Below are 19,936 nucleotides of genomic sequence, written 5' to 3'. Positions count from 1 at the left end.
CGCCCACGTGTATCAGCGCGCGCCAGGCTTTGATCTTCAGCGCTTGTGCGCAAGGGCGATTGCTATCATTAGAAGTGTGCTATGCCCATCCGGGCTGTATGGCAAATAGCTAATCTTGATGTTGCAATAAGGGCTGCTTTTTGCGACGCAATGCAGCCAGGCAACGAACGTTTCTCGAATTGTCCAGCTGATCCTCCTCACAAAAGAAGGCACGCTCTGCATGTTGTGGCAACTCCGAGCACCGATAGGCATACGTCCGTTAAACCAATCAAGATGTGCTTACTATGCATCTCTACAGATCTGCATCGAGATGCCCTTGATGCACAACGAGCACTGTGCGCAGACGGACAGGGCACCGCGTGAGATGGGCGGGTGCCTTTCCATGTCTGCTGCATGACGAATCCGGCTGTTTCATTGGCAAAGCTGGCCCTGCTGAATTTCCCGAACAAGGGGGAAGGGTCTCTCTGGACCTTCGTCCGGGTGATTCTTGCATTGGTCATGCTCCCCACGTTCGACGATAGCATACTAGTAGTACCGTACCATAGTACTGTAGTAAAGAAATTCAAGCCCCGCTTGAGACTGCGACCGGGACCAGGGCCACTCTCGTTGCTGGGAGCTGGGAGTTGCAACGGTTCCAGCCTTTTCGTCGGGTCCACGTTCCCCGGGCTGGATGTTCAGTCAAGTTTTAACGAGTATGTAGAAGACACAGTCCCCGACTGGCTCCCCATATTCTGTCTTGTCTTTCTCCTCATCATTGAACATCAAGCCGAACCACAGGATTAGACAACAGTGTTGGTGCATCAGTACTTGTACTAACCATGTGGAACCTGGACTAAGAGTGCATGGGTAGCAAAGACAAGCTGACACAAGAAACGGCGCGTCCTTGGCTTCACTGAACCATAATACCGGATTTATCTATTGCCACATATTAGGAAATAGCTCGAGTTTGAGGCTGGCGAAAAATGCTGCACCACTACGACATGATTAGGATCTTGATCGACCCTGGGAGAAATACGAGTCAAACGGCTTTGTGATCGTAGGCCAACCAGGCTAGCGTCCCCACGGAACTCTTTCGCACGGTGTTTAGTTGTTGCCCTACGTGAGGAATCTGTGGGCGGAAGCAATGGTCGTTCCCCCGAGCCCGACAGTGCAAGGAATGGATGAGCAGCCCGGGTCTCTACTGTAACATGCTGCCATGGTGTCCCTCGCCACTGCACTGCCTATGTATGTATCATGGCTGTTGCAACGGCAGTTGCTCGATGTGTCGAATCGAACCGAACGAACGAACAAACGGGATCTTCAGGACAATATCCGGGGACCACGCTCTGCAGGTCAACGTTGTGCTGCGAAGAAGCCATATTGTATGTAGTTCCGGCTGGGTTCCTCTGGCTGCCTGGGTCTTGTCTCGCTGTCTCGCGTCGGCCGGTACGTCCCTCACTGGCCAGTGCTCGGCCAATCCAATGGTCAGTCAGTCCCGGAAGACTGTTTGTGGCCGTGTCTCGCGAGTGCTCTGAGCAGACGTATCGATCCATCCCATCCATCCATCCATCCACCCATCTACTGGGGGTCACTGTGCCAGCCCGTGTACCATGTACCATGTACTATGTAATAAGCCTGTGCAAGCGACAAGCCACGGTGCAGCTAAGTCGTCCTTGGCTCTGCATCTGCATTAGCGGCACCACTCTCACTCTCCCAAACCGACGGTTGATGTGCCTTTGGTGCCACCTCTTAATTCCCGGGTCCTGCCCATCCTCGAGCAATTACGTCGGGTTTGTCTGTTTTCATTCTTGGACAAATCGTCAACCCAAACCACTTCACGTTGATACGCAATGCATCTGTGACCCGGTTTCAATGCTGATACGAACAAAATGTTTGGGAATTTCACCTTCTGCCAGAAGAAGGTGAACTCGGGCGACACTCCTGAGTTGGAGTCCGACCTATCACCTAAAGACGTCCCGACAGACTGGTCCTCGCCACAGGCCGTCCACCTTCCCGCGACACCTGTTGCTAGGCCCACCTTCAGTACCAGCAATCAAAATCACAACCATGAAAGCGACCATGGCTCAGAACAGATGGAGACGCTCGTACAGAAAATGAGCCGCCAAACCCTTTTGTCGTATCACCGAAGCGATGGGTCGTTGAGAGGAGTGCCGCAGGTTGAAGATTCAGAGACTGGATGGTCGCTACCCATGGGCGGTTCGACCTTCTCTGTGCCTATACCGGCAAGTTTGCCTTCATTGGCTGCAACGAACGAGAAAGAGTATCGCGACATATTGCCATACAAGCTCGTCGTAGACTCAACGCCCTTGCCGAGTCTTGCATCAAGAGCGGTGCCCTACAAACGGGATGGCTCCACGTCGCGGCTTCAGTATGAATTACCACCACCAAGCGATGCTCCTAGCCCTCGGGCTGTTCGCGAGGCACTCATGGAAAAAATGATCAAACACGGAGTGCAATGCAGGGTTCAGCCTTCAATGCCGGATCAAACACACGCACCTAAGGCGAATATGGACCAACCGATGCTGGATGCGAATATACCCACAGAAGAACTTGTACCGATCGAAGCAGGTGGGCTGGGAGGCGATGACAAGAACGTCAGCATCAGCCTGCGTGAAGCAGGGATGCCCAGCAGGATCCGTTACCGAAGGGCTGGTGGGAATTTCACCTGCCTCTCTGCCGCTGAAATAGCTTCAAAGAATAAGAACCTAAAGCGGAGTGCCGTCAGGATGAGGAGACGACCCTCAGACAAACCGAAACCAATAGGGCCAGTGCAGCTCCCCACGCCGCCTCCCGAGCAAGACGCCATAAACCTCTCGGCGGTGTAACTCTTATTTGGCACAATTTGTTATTGTACGATTGATTTTCAGAGCGAAATGCATATACCCTGGGATAAGGCGTTTGGGTAGCTTGAGCTGGGCAAAGCACGGCTTGTTGGACTGGGTAGTTGATGGCCGTTTCGACCACGGAGGAGAGAGCATTTGCAGCATTTTGGACGGAGTTTTAACTTCCATAGCCGTTGCTAAAGCACACAGGCCAGAGGGACAATTGGAACGCGATTCCGCTATTTGCGATCTTGGAATTAAAGGATACCACTGGGGATTACATAAGAGGCAAGCCCGAAAGCTCCCTCTTATCGAGTATGGGGTCTATTAGAAATGGACTGATGCACGTGGCAGGCATGTACTAGATACAGTTCAGCCTACTTATGGCTCTTCTACAGGCATATTTATGGCGGTGTATTGAACCCTCAGAGGAATTACAGTAACATAAATAGTTGAACTTCACACCGCAGCTGTTGGTGTCGCGATCCTTACCTCTTGCGGCTTCGGCCCAACTACCCCCTTTGTTTCCCTCCTTGTTGGCTAATTCCAGCCGTAGGCTCTCCCAAATTTCAACGAGGAGCTAATTATGGATTGTTTGAAGATGCGAGAGACCCCTTTGGCTCACCGCGGCATGTGTTTGCCTCTAGATTCAGGGTGTTTCGGCCTACTCAGCCTAGAAAGTGCTTCCTCGATATATATCCAAGACGCGGCGCGTCCATGATCCAGGGAGCTTATCGCGTCTTTGACCCGAATTCCCTACCTGGCCATTTTCGTTGGAAGTTGTCTTGACGCCGGTGTTCCGTGATCGAGCTCCAGATCGGTCCGTGCAGAGATACCGTTCGTTCTGATGATTAGCCAACATTCCATTCCAGCCCTTCTTTGTTCCGACATTAATGCTCGATTCCCCACGCTAAAATGGCCCTGTGTCGCAATGGATGTTATCTCTTCGCACGCTGTTGGGAATGATCTTATAAAAGGACTCCTTTGTTGTCCTCAGGGGCGGTGTCTCGAGACGGTATTCTACACGCACTCCCGCCATGGCTATACTCGGCAGACTGTGCGCCGCCGAGGTCAACGCAGCTATGGGGATCCGGGGGCCCTGTTCTTCTTAAAGAACTGCCAGGAATGGCGTCTCTCTTGATTCTTTCCCGAGTCGTCTGGTCTCAACATAACATTCCTATGTGCAACATTTCTTTCCCAGTGCCTTATATGACGCTTCGTTGCAACAGAACAGAGACATAACAAAAGGTTAATCTGTCGATCAGCCTCAAATTGGCTTACGATACTTCCATACCTGCTGTTGCTGCGGCAGTATCCACATGTTTCTCGTCAGACGTTGCTACCCTCTGGATACAAGGCCAACGTCGGACCTCGTGTTGGACAATATCTACACACAATCTACACCTACCTACGTAGGCTTGGACAACCATTCTTCATTATATGATATTCAGATTAGGTAACATCTATACCTCAGCCAAGTCATGATGGCGTCTACGACGGTGCTCTATCAGATGGACAAAGAGCAGCAACAAATGTCATGTTGGCCGGAGAATGAGGAGCTCGGCGGTGTTGTGACAACAAGCGAGAACTTCTTTGACGATGAGTTTGTCACCTTTGATGCCAACGATCTTCTCAAGGACCCTCAGAGTCCCTCAGCCATTCTCGACTCGCTCGATGACAGCTTGACCAACTCATCCAATGATCAGGACAGTTTCCCAGTCCCGTCCTCGACGGAAGATATTACGGGTTTCTCTATTCAGAACTCCTTTCCAAGACCGAACGAATCACTACCGGCATTTTTGGGTGCGACAGATCCAGTGTTGGGATCCATATCCGACTCTGAGCTGTTAAGGTTGGAGGGAATTTCACTCAAGTCACCAAATGGCGACACCACAGCACCATCGAGTCCTTTTTTGCTACAACAACATCCTAGTCCGACCAAGAAAAGCCGGCTTGTAGATTCTGTATATGCCACTTTTCGAAGAGCAACAAATATTTCGAGACCACCAAGAGCTATGCAGCTTTTCAAGGGGGAACCTGACACTATACATAACCAACCACAGAACTATGACTGTACGACAAACCGATTGGATCTGAAGCATGAGCCTATAGACAACAACGGACTGCCATTATCGCCGCCCCTCACGAGTAGGATTCCACAGACAGGATCGTATTCGAATCATGTGCCGTTCATGACTGGCGACATCGAAGATCCTTTCAGTGATAAGCTTCTGAGCCTGCCCACAGCTAATGGTCCCAGCACGCCAATGAACACGCCGGCAATGACTGATGAATTCTTCTTCAAGGTTACGCCCAGCCTCAATCTCAACACTACACAGATCCAACAACCCAAACAACGGAACACCAGCTCAGCCGAATGGCCCGTGGATGGGATCATCAACGATGACACTTCGCGCCACTGGACTTCAGTGGGTAGATCTTATATCCCCGACAACAACACGCAGCACAGTCCCGGCTGGTGGGATGCACCATCAACACCCAGCACAACACTCGTACATCCTCCATTGTCAAACACTGTACGCAACACCTCCTTCAGCCACAATCATGCAGTGCATCACCAACAACCCGAGCTGCCCTACGAATACTCGTCTGACCTGTCAGGCCTCATGATCCACATGCCGCAGCCACGACAACCACAAGCCGCCGTGCTAGCGGCCAACGTTCCGGAGCAGCTCATGACGCCGACCCACCACTCTTGTCACCCTCCGCACCATCGGGGACACTATACGGAGCACCACCACCGGCGTCCGCAGCCGCGCGCCCCATCATCTGGCGCCCGCCACCACCACGACTCCATGACCTCGCCGCGCAAGTCGAGCCTACACCACTCCTCGCCCCGAAAGATGCTAGTCCACCAGGAGGGATCCGTGTCGCCGTCCCCCCAGTCTCACCACCGCCCCAGGCGCACGACGAGCTCCTCCAGCATCTCGGTGCGGAACCAGAGATCCTGGTCCCGCGCACCGCGGACGCCGAATCCTTCCTCGCACTCCGTCTCTTTCGGCGGCGGGAGTCCCGAAGGAGGAGGCGGTGGCGGTGGCGGTGGTGCGGCTACCGGAGATGTCGGCTTCGTGAATTACACGCCCAACGATAAGAATGTCCTGATGATGGGCGTGGCGCCGAGCGGAAGCAGCAAGACCAAGGCGCGGAGGGAAAAGGAGGCGGCGGACCGGAGGAGGCGGTTGAGTGAGGCGGCCGTCAAGGCGGTACAGGCCGCCGGGGGTGATGTGGATAAGTTAGTCAGGGAAGGGTTTTCGTTTTGAATGCGCGAGTCAAGTCTAAGGCATATGGAAGAGGCCGCGGCAAATCCGTGTATCATTGTCTTTCTGTGTGTTGCTCTGAAGAGGGGACTATGGCGGCAAGGATTCATCTTGAACTGGGGTGAAATACGGATTCCGGGTCTAACACGGTGATATTTGGTGTCTTGGCGTTGCCAGACATCCAGCCATGTAAAACAATTTCGTTCGTCGTTGCAGCATAGTCTCAGGAAGCGGCCGGCGTTGTAGCGAGATCGGCAGGATATTTATATGGTGGAATCTACATCAGCGACTACTTATGAGGGTACGGCGGCGCTCAGTTGCAACCAGTTCAATTTTTCAACCTATCACATTTACTGCTACTCGGAATTTTTGTTAGGGAGCGAAAGGGTTATGATGCCGTTGTGCACGGGCTACTATAGTTGAAGTTTAAAGCGTTCGATAATGTCCAACGGTCTTTGAAAGAGTCATTCAGAGCTTAATCCGTATATCTGACTATAATTTGGTATTTTATGATGATCACAATAAACTACGGGGTGGGTGGATTCTGTACAGGGATAAAGCGCTGCCTCCGGTTGCAATTCCCGGAATGCAGAAAGAAGATAATGCAGCCACCGTGTAGGTTGGGCGGAGTTAACGACATTGGCCAGAAATAGACATTCTCTCTTACCGCCGTGCTGGTCGTGAGTGATGGATTATTGTGCAGCACTGCGTTTGATGTTCCCCTCGGTTGGCAAGGGTACGGATCCTGGTCATCCGTTCCTCGAATGAGAAGGTGTTCTTCACGCATGCACTCCAAGCCAGTATCGCAGGTAGCGACATAAAAGACGGGCCGCACAATAATTAGTTGTCCTTGAGGAGAGCTGCAATATTGTGATGATTGTTTGGTGTCTGAGCTAATCTGCCATGGTCGTCCTGTAGAAAGACGGCCACATGCATGCGCGATCAGTCAGTGGAACAGGATGAGAATTTGAAGACTGCGTGCTAATGTTGTAAAACTTTTAAGATACTATCGAAGTCGTTTTCGGAGCTAGATGCGTGTAGTGTGGTTTGTGGCGTTTTGCAATTCGCATCATGATGTTTTAGTTCTAGCTTCGCCGCAACCTCCTTTTCCGTGCCGCAATGTGGCATGATCATATAATGTCGCAGCTATAGGAACTTTTTGAAAGTCCAACTGTTTTGTACCGCAAGGAAAACAGCCACGTTTGAGTGATATTTTTTCCCCCCAGATGATTTCCAGTGTTAGAAATTGCACCTGCACTTTGATGGTGATCAGTCGCAACCCAACCGTGTTAACAGTTTCCAAAGGTGGGATTATAAATCGAGTGTATCCTCCTAAGGAGTCCGTAAGAGCTGAATTGTCCATGAATGGTTTAGGTCGTGGAGCTGAGTACATACGAATGTGCAGATTGGCTGACTAGATGGCCTGGTCTAGGTGGTGCTAGTCAGACTAAAAGTCCCGAAACTCTGGCTTTGCCCGAACCAAGAGGTAACACCCCCTTGATGAGGGGCGTCTGACACTCGGTCGTATAATATGGTGGTCTCGCTTGTCCCTCAAGCGCAGGTGCTGTCAACGTCGTTTTGTTCTGATGGTTTTCTTCGTGTACATATCTTGTCGTGTATAATCGAGTCGATTCATATTAAACTTGAGACTCATTTCCACTATTTTATACTATACCATTCTAATGAGCGTATTAAGGCAGAAGGTCTTGGTTCATAGGAACTAGACACTGGTTGAATGCGCAATTTTTGTCAGATCTCAGAACTCTTGGCAACCATTTCGTCAAAACGCATCGGCCTTTTCCATTTGTCTAGTCGAGGCAGCCTGGCAATGAGTCAGTAGGAAGAAACACCAGCCAAGATGTCCAGCAAGACTCTTTCAAAGCGTTCGAACTTGTCAATATATGTGTTCGCGACTCTCGTGATATTCAGCATCATCCTGTTTTTCAAACGGGAACACCTTTCGCAGCAACTCGCAATACCAGAAGGAAGAATTGTCTACCAACAGGATGACCGGCCATCTGGAAGCCTGTCCGAACCAATAGAGACTGATACCGTGAACGAGGATGGAGTACTTATAATAAGCCTCACAGGGCCAGTGGAGCGCAACCTAACTAAAACTATCATCACGGGACACACAAAAGATGAAAATGTTGATTGGATACGCGAAGGGTTCCAAGAACCGGAATACCGTCTTCGCGTGTACTCGGTGGATGACCCAGAGTCCAATGATCTCCATACACCTATCAACAAGGGTCACGAAGTCATGCCATACTTGACATACATCTTGTCGCACTACCATGACCTATCGGACATCAACATTTTTCTTCACCCGCATCAATTCGCCTGGCACACGTGGGATGCGATCATCCCGGACACGGCAGAGTTGCTCCACCGCTTCAACATGGAGCGCGTGGAGCGCCTAGGATATGTAAATATGCGTTGCAGATGGAATCCAGGATGCCCAGCACACATCGATACGCAGAGCCTCGATGCGGCTGCCGATATGCCTGAAATGGCCATCTTCGCAAACTCCTTTATCGAGCTATTTGGGCAAGACGTTGAACTCCCAGCGATGATGGGCGGCGCATGCTGTTCGCAGTTCGCTGTGACGCGGGAACGCATCCAGAGCGTGCCCATTGAGCGCTATGCTGCCATGAGGGACTGGGTAATAACAACTCATCTCGATGATGGGCTGGCAGGAAGAGTATTTGAGAGCTTGTGGCAGTTCCTGTTTCTCGACGAGGCCGTTCTTTGTCCGAGAGAACATCTGTGCTATTGCGACGCGTATGGATTATGTTTTGGTGGAGAAGACGAGTTCGCAGCGTTTGGGTGGTTACAAGATCGCAGGTCCGAGATAGAAAGGAAAGCAGAACACCTAGGAGAATCCATGAAAGAGGAGGAGAAGACACAGTTGAGTGCCGTATCGCCTGAAGATATCCAAAGAAGTAGAGACAAGTTAGAAGAGCTTCAAACCGAACGACACAAAGCTATGATGGAAGGGCAGAGATTGAGAGCAAAGTATGAAGATGCGATCAATAAGGCCTTTGATAACGGCAAAGATCCGAGCAAGAAGGCTGCAGAACTTCGCACAGGTTGAACAGGATAGATGTTTTAGTAAAGAAAGATATCCAGACATCCGAGTTCTCAGAAATATTGCCAATCTCCTTGTTTTGCTGTGTTTGTAAATACAAAATCGCTTCATCTTGTAAGTTTCTTAGTTGAAGGAGGAGCCGCTGAACTCGGACTTATAACTTTAGCAGCACCGATATACTCTACTACTATTCATGGACCAGTCAGGGGTTGGCGTTTACTAACACACCATTGTATTACTTGCTGTAGGTCTCTAAGAAGACGATTCTTTTCAACGTTGAGGCAATACTCCTTTCGGGATTGCTAACGATTCACATTATACATTAAATCGCAACTATCATTTTCATCACACGCTGTAGGAACTGCCAAGCTACCCACTTCAGTACCCGGAAATGCAAGCTGTCTAGACATCCACCAGATGCGTCATTTCGGAATTAATTGCGTACCGATGGTGAATGACACGCAAAACATTACTATCAAGTGGCTTAAGGTGTCCAATTACCATGTGGGCTTCTGGCCCGCGTTCTCATACCGGATACCTAATCTCGAAAAAGAGTATGTACTTAGACTTCTCATTCATATCTGCGCTATTATACCGAGTAACGAATGTGTTATATTACTAAGATTCATACGATTGAGGACGAATATATTGACCAATCCGAGAGTTTGTGAAAATTGCGTGTTGGGCATATTAGAACCGAACAACTTCAAAAGAACATAGCATTTCCGCAACGTTTTCGTGAGAGAAATGCCGCTATGACAATATGATTTTCAATGGATGTAATTGCTTTAGAGAATAGAACCGGCAAGAGAAGTGATATAATATAAAGAAAGGGCCACCTCACAACCAATGAACAAGGAAACTTGCAAATATTTGGATTCCGTTTGGGTCAGATATTATGGGATTACCTAATGGTTAAGATAGATGTAAGAGATCTGCGCCACTCTTTTACCGCTCCTGTGTTAAGTATTCTGATACCACAAGTAAGTCTGGTATGTCTGTTGTTGAGAATGGAAGGCGATGGCTAGTGGCAGCACAAAATAAGCAGGCTCGGAGGACAAGAATACTGGCAGGTAAGCATAGCATGGGACGGCAGCCACAAGTTCATTGGCTGTCTTTAATTTCTGCGAATGATGTTACATAAGCTCTTGTATAACTCGTTATACCGTTCAAGATAATACTGATTCGAATATTATATCATTATTCAATCCTCTTTTGAATAACCCATCTGCCACTAGTGCGAACAACTTGGCCATCATGACCAGTGAATTGTTCGTGCTCACCAAGACAAGCCTACCATCCACTACTCTGGCATACAATCGACAATCAATTCACCACAAACCATCGTTCCATTACCATTAACAAGCAGCAATGTCTACTCTCATGGGACAACTCGATGGCTTGACCGTCGGAGAACTGCGTCAACTCGTCATCTATATGTGTATCGAGAAGAATGGAAACAAAGAACTTATCACACCTGTTATCTGTGAGTGGAAGGGGCAAAGCGGAGAATATGCCATCGTGGATAAGGGCAAATAAGTTCCAACGCCAGCGGGTGGGAGACTAGCACAACCTAGAACATAACAAAGAGAGCACGTTGGAGACATGCCAGAGGTGCCACATGCAATTTCACGAGCCCGACTACGCTCGATCTTGTCGATATCATTTAGGTATATTTGGAATGTAAAGTGTAAGATAAAGTGTTAATGAAAATTTAAGGTGAACTTGAGAAAAGAGCTCTCGTACCCAATGCGCGGAATCTTATAGTGTACACATGCTGTCAAAGAGGGCCCAAGAGAGCAGGCTGCAAAGTCGGAATGCATGTTGCGGTTGAGGAATAGAAGGGATCTAGAGTTGGGAGGTCAATAACGAGAGAGCAAATTCACGCTGTATAGAAAACTGTTTACAGCATCGATGCTACATCGAGTATTAAACAAGAGATATTAATCTAAAAATGTAGCTAAGAATGGCTCTACTGTGAAAGACGAAAACTTCTTTCTTTTTTTGTGACAGCCTAGAAAGCGGTTGTCCTGTTATATTTGATCTTAGATCAACGCAAAGAAACAAATCCATTTCGACCTGCCTGTAAACCAATCATCAGCTTTCAGCAACCAGGAAACTGTTTGTGTTAGCTCCTGAGAAAAAGTTTCCTCACGAAATCACGTCACACTCGACCAAAACAACCAATTTCATGATCGACCCAAGTCACCTAATGCCCCATTCCACGCAATAATTAACAGAGTCGGTTAACAGAGTCGTGCACAACACCCGTTGTTCATCCTGCCCATCAGACTACCATGCCGGCACTGATGGATGACCTTGACGGCCTGACGGCTGAGCAGCTTCGAAGACTCATCGTGCAGGTTTGCGTCGAGAAGTAAGGTGCCAAGGACGTTATATCGCCCATTATCATCGACTGGAACAAGAGGGACAGCATTCGTCGAGTCGACCAAGTAAAACCGCTTACGCTTACAAAGAAACGCTAGATGGCGGCCAAGATCGACGGCGCCGCTCCGCCGGGAGAAAAAGAGAAAAGGAGAAGACGCGCGACAACGCAAACGAGACCAGCAACAAGAGAACGAAAGAGGTGATGCCAAGCGAGCTACTCCTTCAACTAGATCAATGTTAGCAAGAACTGCTACAAGCTATTCCACGGCAGTCAGGGAGACCAAGCCTGCCGCCACCACCCAGGTATGTATACACGAGTCGATTTATCCCTAATTTAATGCTAGTGGCGACCTACCCTAATTTTGTTCTATACCTAGCTGTAATAAACGACATGATACCTGGCAACCGACTCTGTCCTTGCTGTCACAAGACTGTTCTCGAGCGCTGCTGCAAGACTGGCAATCATGTTGTATCAACGTGATTTAGGATTTGAGATATTGGGGAGACACTATTACATGCGAACTTGTCGTTGAAGGAAAGTCGATCAAGATCAGCATGAAACGTGGGATTCGGATGCTCTTTGTAAGCAGTCTCTGTATGGCCTGCCGGTAGAGCAAAATCTGGTCAGACAGGTAGGTAAATCAGAGCCTGTTTCATAGTGGCATGTAACATTCCGTTTCCTCTCTGCCATAGCGTTTAAGGATGGCTCATCTCAATACAAAAGAGCAACTGTCTACTGGTTCATCTGTTGCAGACCAAACTCTTACGCCAACTAACACGAAGAATATCGTGGAAATCGAGCAGTAGCGGATGGACTGGCAGGTAGGAGTTGTCCAGAGAAATGCAGGTATCCTGTCACAGCTAAGTGCAATTGTGCAAGCGCCCTGACATGTCTGCTTGTTGAAATCTTTGACTGTATTCACGCTCGCTGGTCCCAAAAAGCAATACAATCCTCTTCAAACGAAATTGGGCCACAGGTTGCATGGTTGCATGCTTCCTCTCAGCCTTGTGAATAATAATAACATTGGCATTATAGATATTAGCGTGGACTTCGTCTCGAAGCTCTTCCCGGACCTGGGCAATGAATATAGAGTATTACCCCATTTCTTGGTGTAGATTCTGTTTTGGCCCTGGTGCTTTTCGAAGGCGCCAAATATAATCAAATGCTTCCGGCAACGACTCTGGTGGTCGTAGTATCTCCATTTTCGGGGGTTTCGATCACGGTATCTCCCTTTTTTTCTTCTTCTCTTTTTCCTCCTCTTCCCCCCTTCTCCTTTTTTTCTGGAAGAATATCCGTGGCGGTCAAACCAAGCTTTCGTGGGTTTGATATTCGTGCCAAAAGTGGGGATCCCCAACATCTTGTCGTTTTTCTCTTCCATGTTTTGGCTGGCTTTGTTTGGTAAGTCACTTCTACAAACGGAGGCAACTACCAGGAATTGCACGTGACGGTCTAGCCAGACATCACCGCTGGTACTGACAACTTTGTCGGTCCCCAAAATGTTGAAGAGACAGTCGCAGGAGTAACGGCATTGGTAATTCCATCGGGTTGTTCTACCCAATCTGGGGCCATTTGGAGTTGTCGCCACAAGAAATAAGAGTATATCTCCAGTATACGTTTGATTTGGGCTCCTCATGCTGCCGCTGCCTCTTGGGTGAGGCCAAGGGGGCTTCTCTTCTCTTCAGAAATGGCGTGACTTTCTTGGTAATCTGGGGTGGATATCGACGGTGTGTCGACCTGTGGATTGGTTTGTGGATGACGCTGTGTAAATATTGGTCAGTTGACCACATTGAAATTCACCATGAGTAGATTGGCCTTATCCGGCCGGCTCTGGGAACTGTGGCACGGCTGACTGTCGTAGAAGTGAGTGTAGTGGATTTGAGGCGAGTTCTCCCTGAAACAAATGTTGTGCTGCTGCGTGAGTATCCCCTGAAGTTATTCTGGGGTTACCGATGTATTGCCTGGCCTCCAGCTTGGATCTCGACGTAACTTGGCCCCGGCTAACGAGCGTTGGGTTTGCTTGTGTCAAACCTTGGAGCCTTGGACTTGCTGTAATTGCTGATGTATTTGTAAGTTGAGGCTATCGACCTCGATCCGGGCCGCGCCATTTTTTGTTGAAGAATGCCCATGAGCTCATTACCATCTACTGCTCGAGGTTGGGGTAGCTCTATTGTTCACCTATAGTGCGGTTTCTGGGAATATTTCGGTATTTGTTTGTGGCATTAATCATCCGTTGTCACGGAATGAACAGATCCTCGAGGCCGAGTTGTTACCTGTTGCCTAATGAACCGAGGTCCTCGGGCATGACCACAACGATTGACGAAATACCAACAGAGAAGTGACAGGTCAATTTTTTCGTTCTGTTTGGTTATGAGCCCGGTTGCCGTTTGTGCTTCGTTTATGTGCTTGAACCCATCTCACCAGCAAACCTCACATTCAATCCCTGTCAACGGCAGTAAGAAAGAGCCAGAGCCAAATCTGCCAGAGCCAAAGTATCATGGGAGCCTGCTGGAGCCCCAGTGAATCTCGCCCCACACAACGATATCTGGAGTATAGGCTCTGGCTGCACAAGTTAACATATCAGATACATTGCACGCGTACAATGGCGGTTTTCGTGGCCTTGGATGTGAAATTTACTCAGGTGATTGAGATCACAGTAACATTGCGGGTAGTTTACTGATCTACCTCAACTGGTTTGTCTAACCGCCTAGGGAATCGTAAGGCCCTTCCCTCCCAGATTTGCTTTGTCCGTTCACATCATGTCCGAGTGTTCGTGTTCCTGTCCATCACTCGAGTCTTCTTAAGCCATTGTTTGTTTTCCAGTTGTGAATTTCTGGATTTACTCGCGGAGTCGTCGCAGGGTGGATCGCAGGGCAGTGGCAGCGGGAGTGCTAGACGACTGTTAGGACATGTCAACAAGGTGAGAGCAGGACAACTCACGAGAGAACGTATGCTCCACCAGCCAGGCTCTTGGAGCAGCCCTTGCACTTCCAGATACCGGTGCAAGCGCGGCGAACGGACGTGCGACCACAGAAGGGACTGGATTGTTAGTTATTGCGATTCATGGGAGCGAGCAGCCGGAGCGACGTACCAGCTGTATCGAGAATGTTGGGTGATCTCGATACGCTTGACCTGCTTACGAAGTGACGCACCGTACCTAAATGGGGTTAATATTCCGAGTTGACAAAAATACAGCGGGCGAGTGTGTGTTTACCTTGTGCCGTACTTGCCCGTGATACCAACCTCTGGGAGCCTGAATTAGTGATGGACACGTAGAAACGAGATTACGACGTACTGGTTGTGCGCTTCGACATTTTGGATGGTACGGAACCTGATCTCGAGGTGTAGAAATTGGTGATGATATCTGGTTGGAGTGGGATGAATCTGCAATGAAATTTTGAGCTGATACCCGGTGATTAGATAGAGTGGGAGATGCCTGTGGGGCTGCTGGCAGCTGAATAGGGTAAACGGGGGATTCAAGATGGTCCTTGCATTCTGAATGCAGTGTGGATTATGTAAGTGGGCTCCGAGATAAGAAGATTAGCCGGCCAATCTTCGGCTAAGCTGATGCGCGTTCGGGTTTGGCGGAGGGGTCAGCCACCAACACAACACGTGCAGCCTAGTCTAGACTGATAGTTAATAGCCCTTCCAAATCGCCAGGGCAGCCACTGTACGGACCCCGTTCATCCTTCGGCAGCAATGTCCAGCCAGATGTGGATGGTACATACTGAAACTCAAGAACTGTCTGCAGCTGCGCCCAAATTTACAGCGTTTTCAGATCTATGTGCTTTGTTGCACCGCCTCTGTTGTGTGCTGTATTATGTTGTGTTTTGTCATCGCCAGTTATTAAATTAGCCCATCGCATCATGTACGGCGCAGCGCGGGATGATTCCGTCGCGGACAGGGACCCGGACCGGGACCACTGAATTTTGGGAGAGCTCCAAGTCTCCAGTGTGAAGCCTGCGGGTTCAGCACTCTCCTTGCACGTTCAGCTTAGACCAATTAATTGATCTCGGACAATTTGGGTCCTATGTAAGGACGGATCACAAGCGATGGCTTCGGCATTTGCGAGGACGCTTCCATCGTCTCTCAGTTCCCGCACCATCTTCGTCAAATGCTCGCCAGCGCCCTCAAATTTTACAGAGCGTCGCGCCATCCTCAAAGCTCTCTCTACGGCTGGTGGGAAGAAGGCACTCGAGGTCTTTAAGCGGCTTGAGGTACAGGAGACAGAGTTCTAGACCCTACAACACAATAGACAGAAACTGATCAGATGACCAACAGGACAGCTCATCCTTCATTGCAGTGACGGCCGATCCGGGATGCGCCAAGACACTCGTTGACGAGTCCCCGTACAAGCGCATTCTCCACGTACAAGACTCGGCCACAGCCGCGACGTTCGCAACCACAGCATGGGGTGCTGCGTTTCGGACGACCATCGCAGATCCTGTCAACGTACAGCCTCTCGAAGAATGGCAAGGCGAGTCCAAGACCGACAAGCCAGTTGGTGGAGCCGGTCTCGGCCTGAACAGCAAGATCTTCACCATACATGTCTTCCCTGGCAATGCTGCGTACAGTCACAAGCAAGCTATCAGCCAGAACCCATTGTATGGCCCGTGGCCCGCAAGAAGCGGCTACGAAACCTTCGTGTCTGCAGCCCTGAGAAGGACGGTTCCAGGGAGCCACATGGCCGCTGGTCTGCGCGACTGGGACACGGGAAACCAGCTGTCTGAAGATCTAAGCAATTCAGCCGAAGAGGGCGCAGAAACTCTGCTTGGGATGTCAACAAGACACAAGAAAACATTTTACGAAGAAAGGCGACGGAAGGCTGAGACCAGGATACCCGATGTCATGACAAGTCTCGCCGCTGTTGCCGAGTCAGCCAAGATCTCGGCATCTCGCGCTATTACAACAAAGCCCAAGGAAACGTCTGATAAGCCGGCTCAAGACCTTCACGCTATAGTAGGAGTACCTGCTAGGGAAGATGGCCATATTACGCTGCAGGACAAAGATGAGCACGGCATGTTGGAATCTTCTACGTCGCAGAATCTCAACACACATGACGAAGCAAGTTCCTCACGACGGCCTAGTGGGACTGACGCTTGCATCTGGGATGTTGGTAACGCCCCAAAAAGGGGCAAGGCAAATGCGTCAAAGAAGTCGAGTATCAGTGACGAACGCCTCTCGCCCTCAAAATTCCATGAACTTTTCAAAGACACTTGAAAGTTCGAACGTGGGGGACGGCTGTTTGTACTGCAGGGTGCTTGGCCGTGATAAGCTCAAGACTACAGTCGAGATAAATGCCTGGCGAAAACCCCACAGTAAGCTTTGCCATTTGGTATCTATATGCAGCACGATGGCGCCTGGCGAACATCACGGCACTCCGCGTAGCATTACCTCTACTCTATTCTCTTAGCCGCCGAGAGAAGCACTCTGGCTGATTCAGATTGATTACTTATGTCAATACGGCCGGCAGAAAGAGAAGGTCCAGGCTTCGCTGCGAGACGCAGTATTCGACACAAGTAGCATGAGAGGCTCGTTGCTGCTGAAAGCGTCAACAGCTGGTCTATGTTTTTGGGTTGCCGAGAGCAGGGTTGGGACGTTCTTGGTTTCGAATCATTGGTCACAAACTGATGCGAAACACAACTTGTGCACGCTTTGCAGTCTGCACTTCTCGAAACGCATGCAATCGGGGAACAACATGGGAGTATCTTGAGCAAGGCACGGCAAACAATTGTCAAAGCATCCACAATAACATTCATGGGTGTACTCGATTATCAACTTTTCCAAATAACCAGTTCCATGAACATGTGACCCCAGACTCATGGTCTTCAGGGTCTCGGCACATAGTCAACTGGAATTGCAGTCATGTTCGACTCGCCAAGATTGGGGGAGGAGACGTCACTTTGGCTCTAAATCAAGGCACTGCCGACCCCTACCCCCTTACGCGCTCCACCGATTTTAGCGGGAGGCCAACGATGCAGGGGCCGATTCGAGCCAAACCCAACGGCTCCCGGCAGCTATACGTCATTTCTTCATAGCCAACGAGTCTAGCTAATTCCTCTGCTGCACGACGACGCGATTCCTCGTTCCATCTGCTGTAGCTAAAATGATTCCTTGGAGTTCTGGACCTGTCATCAGCCTTGCCGACTTATCCTTCATTTGACCTTGCGAGTGTCTCGCGCCCGAAGTCAAATCGGGGATGACGTCGTGTCCTGATCTCTGGGATGCGCGTCTGGGCTGCGCAATCTTAGACACAGCCGTTGCATTGTTCCGAGACAAGCTGAATAGCTTTTTTTTCGTCCCGTATCCTGTTTGTGTCCGCCATGTGAATTACCCCAAAGCGACAGGGTCCTGGCCAAGTATCACAGCAATCAGATCATTGGCAGTGATCGTCATTCTCAGACCCCCGTGTACATATATGTCGTTCCCGCTGCCACCCATTCCGCAATTTCCAGTCTCACTATCGTCTACACATTTATAAACTCGACTGTGCAACCGCTACAAGAGTCTCTATAGAGACTTCATTGAATACTACACAACACCAGTAGCCAGTATTCACCTGACAAACCAACACCGCCAAAATGCGTCAAACAGGTTTCTTCCACCACATCGGCACGTTCCTTCTACTCGTCGCCACCGTGCTCCTGATCGTTACCTGTATCAGTGCACCTGTAGTCAACAGGCTATCAGTCCTGAAAGTTCAGCTGGCCCAAAACAACAACGAATACAACCCCGATATCACCTTTGGCACATTCGGTTACTGCGTTCAGCAGTCCAGTGACAATGATCAGTGCTCAAAGTCCCACGTCGGCTACAACGCCGCAGACGTCCTGAGCTCTGCCTCTGGCGGCCAGTTTGACACCTCCGAATACGCTGCCGACACTGCCAATGCCCTGACCCGTGTCATGGTCCTCCACCCTGTCGCAGCTGGCTTGTCATTCATCTCTTTCCTGCTCGCTCTCGGTGCTGGCGTAGTCGGCTCCTTCCTCGCCGCCGCCGTCTCTCTCCTCACGTTCCTCGTCACCCTCGTGGTACTCATCACGGACTTTGTCGGCTTCGCCATCCTCAAGAACGCCGTCAACTCGTCCAACACTGGCGCCAGCTCGGAGTTCGGTGCCTGCATGTGGACGCTGCTTGTCGCCGCCATCTGCAACCTGCTCGCGACTATCGTCGTCTTCTTCACCTGCTGCAGCGCCCGTCTTCACAACAAGCGCAGCAACCGCACCTCCAAGGTTGAGCGCTACGACAGCCCTGGCAGACCCGCCCGCAGACGGTGGTTCTAAGCTCGTTGCCTTCCCACAAGACAGCGCCGGCGACACATAAAACATATTTATATAAAAAAACGAATAATGATATATATGAATAATAGGAGGGGAGTTAATAAGCGGAAGAATCATTGCATCTGAGCAACTCGCAAGGCGCACAGGGAGTTGGATCATGATGAACTTGTCATTTAGCAAAGCATTATACCTTTTGATACCAAAATTGTAAAACATCTTCAAACAATTTTAAATTCTTATTGATACTAGTTGACGGCGTTGAAGTAAGCGAGCGCACAGATCTGTAGTCTACAACACTGCGGTGTGGCATTGATATGATCAACCCGAAACTGTTGGTTTCTTCTAACCTACGTCGTCTCATGTTCCCCAACGCGACATGCGCGTCCTGACGATTTGTCGAAGTTTGATGCTCTACTGCGACTTCCGTCACCCAAGAAATACTGAATATTAATTAATCCCCTGACTTCAAACTCATATAACTGTATTTGTTGCATGTTGGCATATACAAAGAATGACCATTTCTCACGCATAGACTTGAACTATTTCGCACACAACATTTAGGCCATCTATTCCTCTTATTCGTCCAACACATGACAAGTCGCATATACATATTCCTTTCTGGCCTTCCTCCACCACGGCGATCACTTTCCGTCCCAAACAGCTCAACCTTGCCGCTGATGAAGTTCCTTCACAACACACCTTTAGCCGTTGGAACAAAACCACGACCCCGGGGGTCATATAGCAGGCTCGACTTTTCACTACTGAGAAGGGTACTGTGTCGGAGACTGGACATGAACCTCACTGACAGGTATGGATGAGGACTCTCGACTTTGATCCAGCGCCGTTTTTGCCTTTGTCCGTTGCTTTCTAGAGCCACCGCACAAAAAACACCACAAAAACATCAAAAGAGTAACCAGATCGTGAACTGCACTAGCCGCGAATCGAACGCGGGGCCCATCGATGGCAACGATGGATTTTACCACTAAACCACTAGTGCTATCTTGCGGTTGTTGTGTTTGGGCAGCGTAATGCGTGATTTGTAGTAAGATGATGGCGTGGTTTTGCTTTTCATTTTACCT

General features: G+C 49.6%; 7 protein-coding genes and 1 non-coding gene across 8 annotated transcripts; 6 read left to right on the top strand and 2 right to left on the bottom strand.

Moving 5' to 3' along the window:
• Positions 1-1,868: 1,868 nt before the first annotated feature.
• Positions 1,869-2,825, top strand: BKA67DRAFT_534371 (uncharacterized protein; the record flags this gene model as incomplete). Its single annotated transcript, XM_046099857.1, has 1 exon — positions 1,869-2,825. One exon carries the CDS (start codon positions 1,869-1,871, stop codon positions 2,823-2,825), a length of 957 nt encoding a protein of 318 aa, XP_045959711.1.
• A 1,259-nt stretch (positions 2,826-4,084) lies between these two features.
• BKA67DRAFT_237192 (uncharacterized protein) lies at positions 4,085-6,235 on the top strand. The gene has a single exon (XM_046095665.1). The coding sequence runs from the start codon at positions 4,304-4,306 to the stop codon at positions 6,101-6,103; it is 1,800 nt and encodes a 599-aa protein (XP_045959710.1). The 5' UTR covers positions 4,085-4,303; the 3' UTR covers positions 6,104-6,235.
• Positions 6,236-7,577: 1,342 nt separating this feature from the next.
• BKA67DRAFT_560685 (uncharacterized protein) lies at positions 7,578-9,240 on the top strand. Its single transcript, XM_046102477.1, has one exon. It carries the CDS (start codon positions 7,959-7,961, stop codon positions 9,195-9,197), a length of 1,239 nt encoding a protein of 412 aa, XP_045959709.1. The 5' UTR covers positions 7,578-7,958; the 3' UTR covers positions 9,198-9,240.
• Positions 9,241-11,488: 2,248 nt separating this feature from the next.
• BKA67DRAFT_534368 (uncharacterized protein) lies at positions 11,489-11,956 on the top strand (the record flags this gene model as incomplete). Its single annotated transcript, XM_046099856.1, has 3 exons — positions 11,489-11,568; positions 11,678-11,882; positions 11,924-11,956. 3 exons carry the CDS (start codon positions 11,489-11,491, stop codon positions 11,954-11,956), a joined length of 318 nt encoding a protein of 105 aa, XP_045959708.1.
• Positions 11,957-14,416: 2,460 nt separating this feature from the next.
• Positions 14,417-14,891, bottom strand: BKA67DRAFT_657383 (ribosomal protein L37ae; the record flags this gene model as incomplete). The annotated part of the gene is made up of 5 exons (XM_046107105.1): positions 14,417-14,468; positions 14,518-14,616; positions 14,669-14,734; positions 14,792-14,822; positions 14,873-14,891. 5 exons carry the CDS (start codon positions 14,889-14,891, stop codon positions 14,417-14,419), a joined length of 267 nt encoding a protein of 88 aa, XP_045959707.1.
• A 738-nt stretch (positions 14,892-15,629) lies between these two features.
• Positions 15,630-16,797, top strand: BKA67DRAFT_534366 (uncharacterized protein; the record flags this gene model as incomplete). Its single annotated transcript, XM_046099855.1, has 2 exons — positions 15,630-15,794; positions 15,859-16,797. The coding sequence occupies 2 exons, from the start codon at positions 15,630-15,632 to the stop codon at positions 16,795-16,797; spliced, it is 1,104 nt and encodes a 367-aa protein (XP_045959706.1).
• A 1,089-nt stretch (positions 16,798-17,886) lies between these two features.
• BKA67DRAFT_237027 (SUR7/PalI family-domain-containing protein) lies at positions 17,887-18,950 on the top strand. The gene has a single exon (XM_046095664.1). The coding sequence runs from the start codon at positions 18,159-18,161 to the stop codon at positions 18,858-18,860; it is 702 nt and encodes a 233-aa protein (XP_045959705.1). The 5' UTR covers positions 17,887-18,158; the 3' UTR covers positions 18,861-18,950.
• Positions 18,951-19,783: 833 nt separating this feature from the next.
• Positions 19,784-19,854, bottom strand: BKA67DRAFT_t76. Its single transcript has one exon. It is a non-coding gene; the product is annotated as a tRNA-Gly (tRNA).
• Between the last annotated feature and the right edge of the window lie 82 nt (positions 19,855-19,936).

Source organism: Truncatella angustata (genome assembly GCF_020726525.1).
Source record: "Truncatella angustata strain MPI-SDFR-AT-0073 chromosome Unknown BKA67scaffold_3, whole genome shotgun sequence".
Taxonomy (NCBI): Eukaryota; Fungi; Ascomycota; class Sordariomycetes; order Amphisphaeriales; family Sporocadaceae; genus Truncatella; species Truncatella angustata.
Note: the sequence above shows the minus strand (reverse complement) of the source record. Positions and strands in the feature narration are given on the sequence as shown.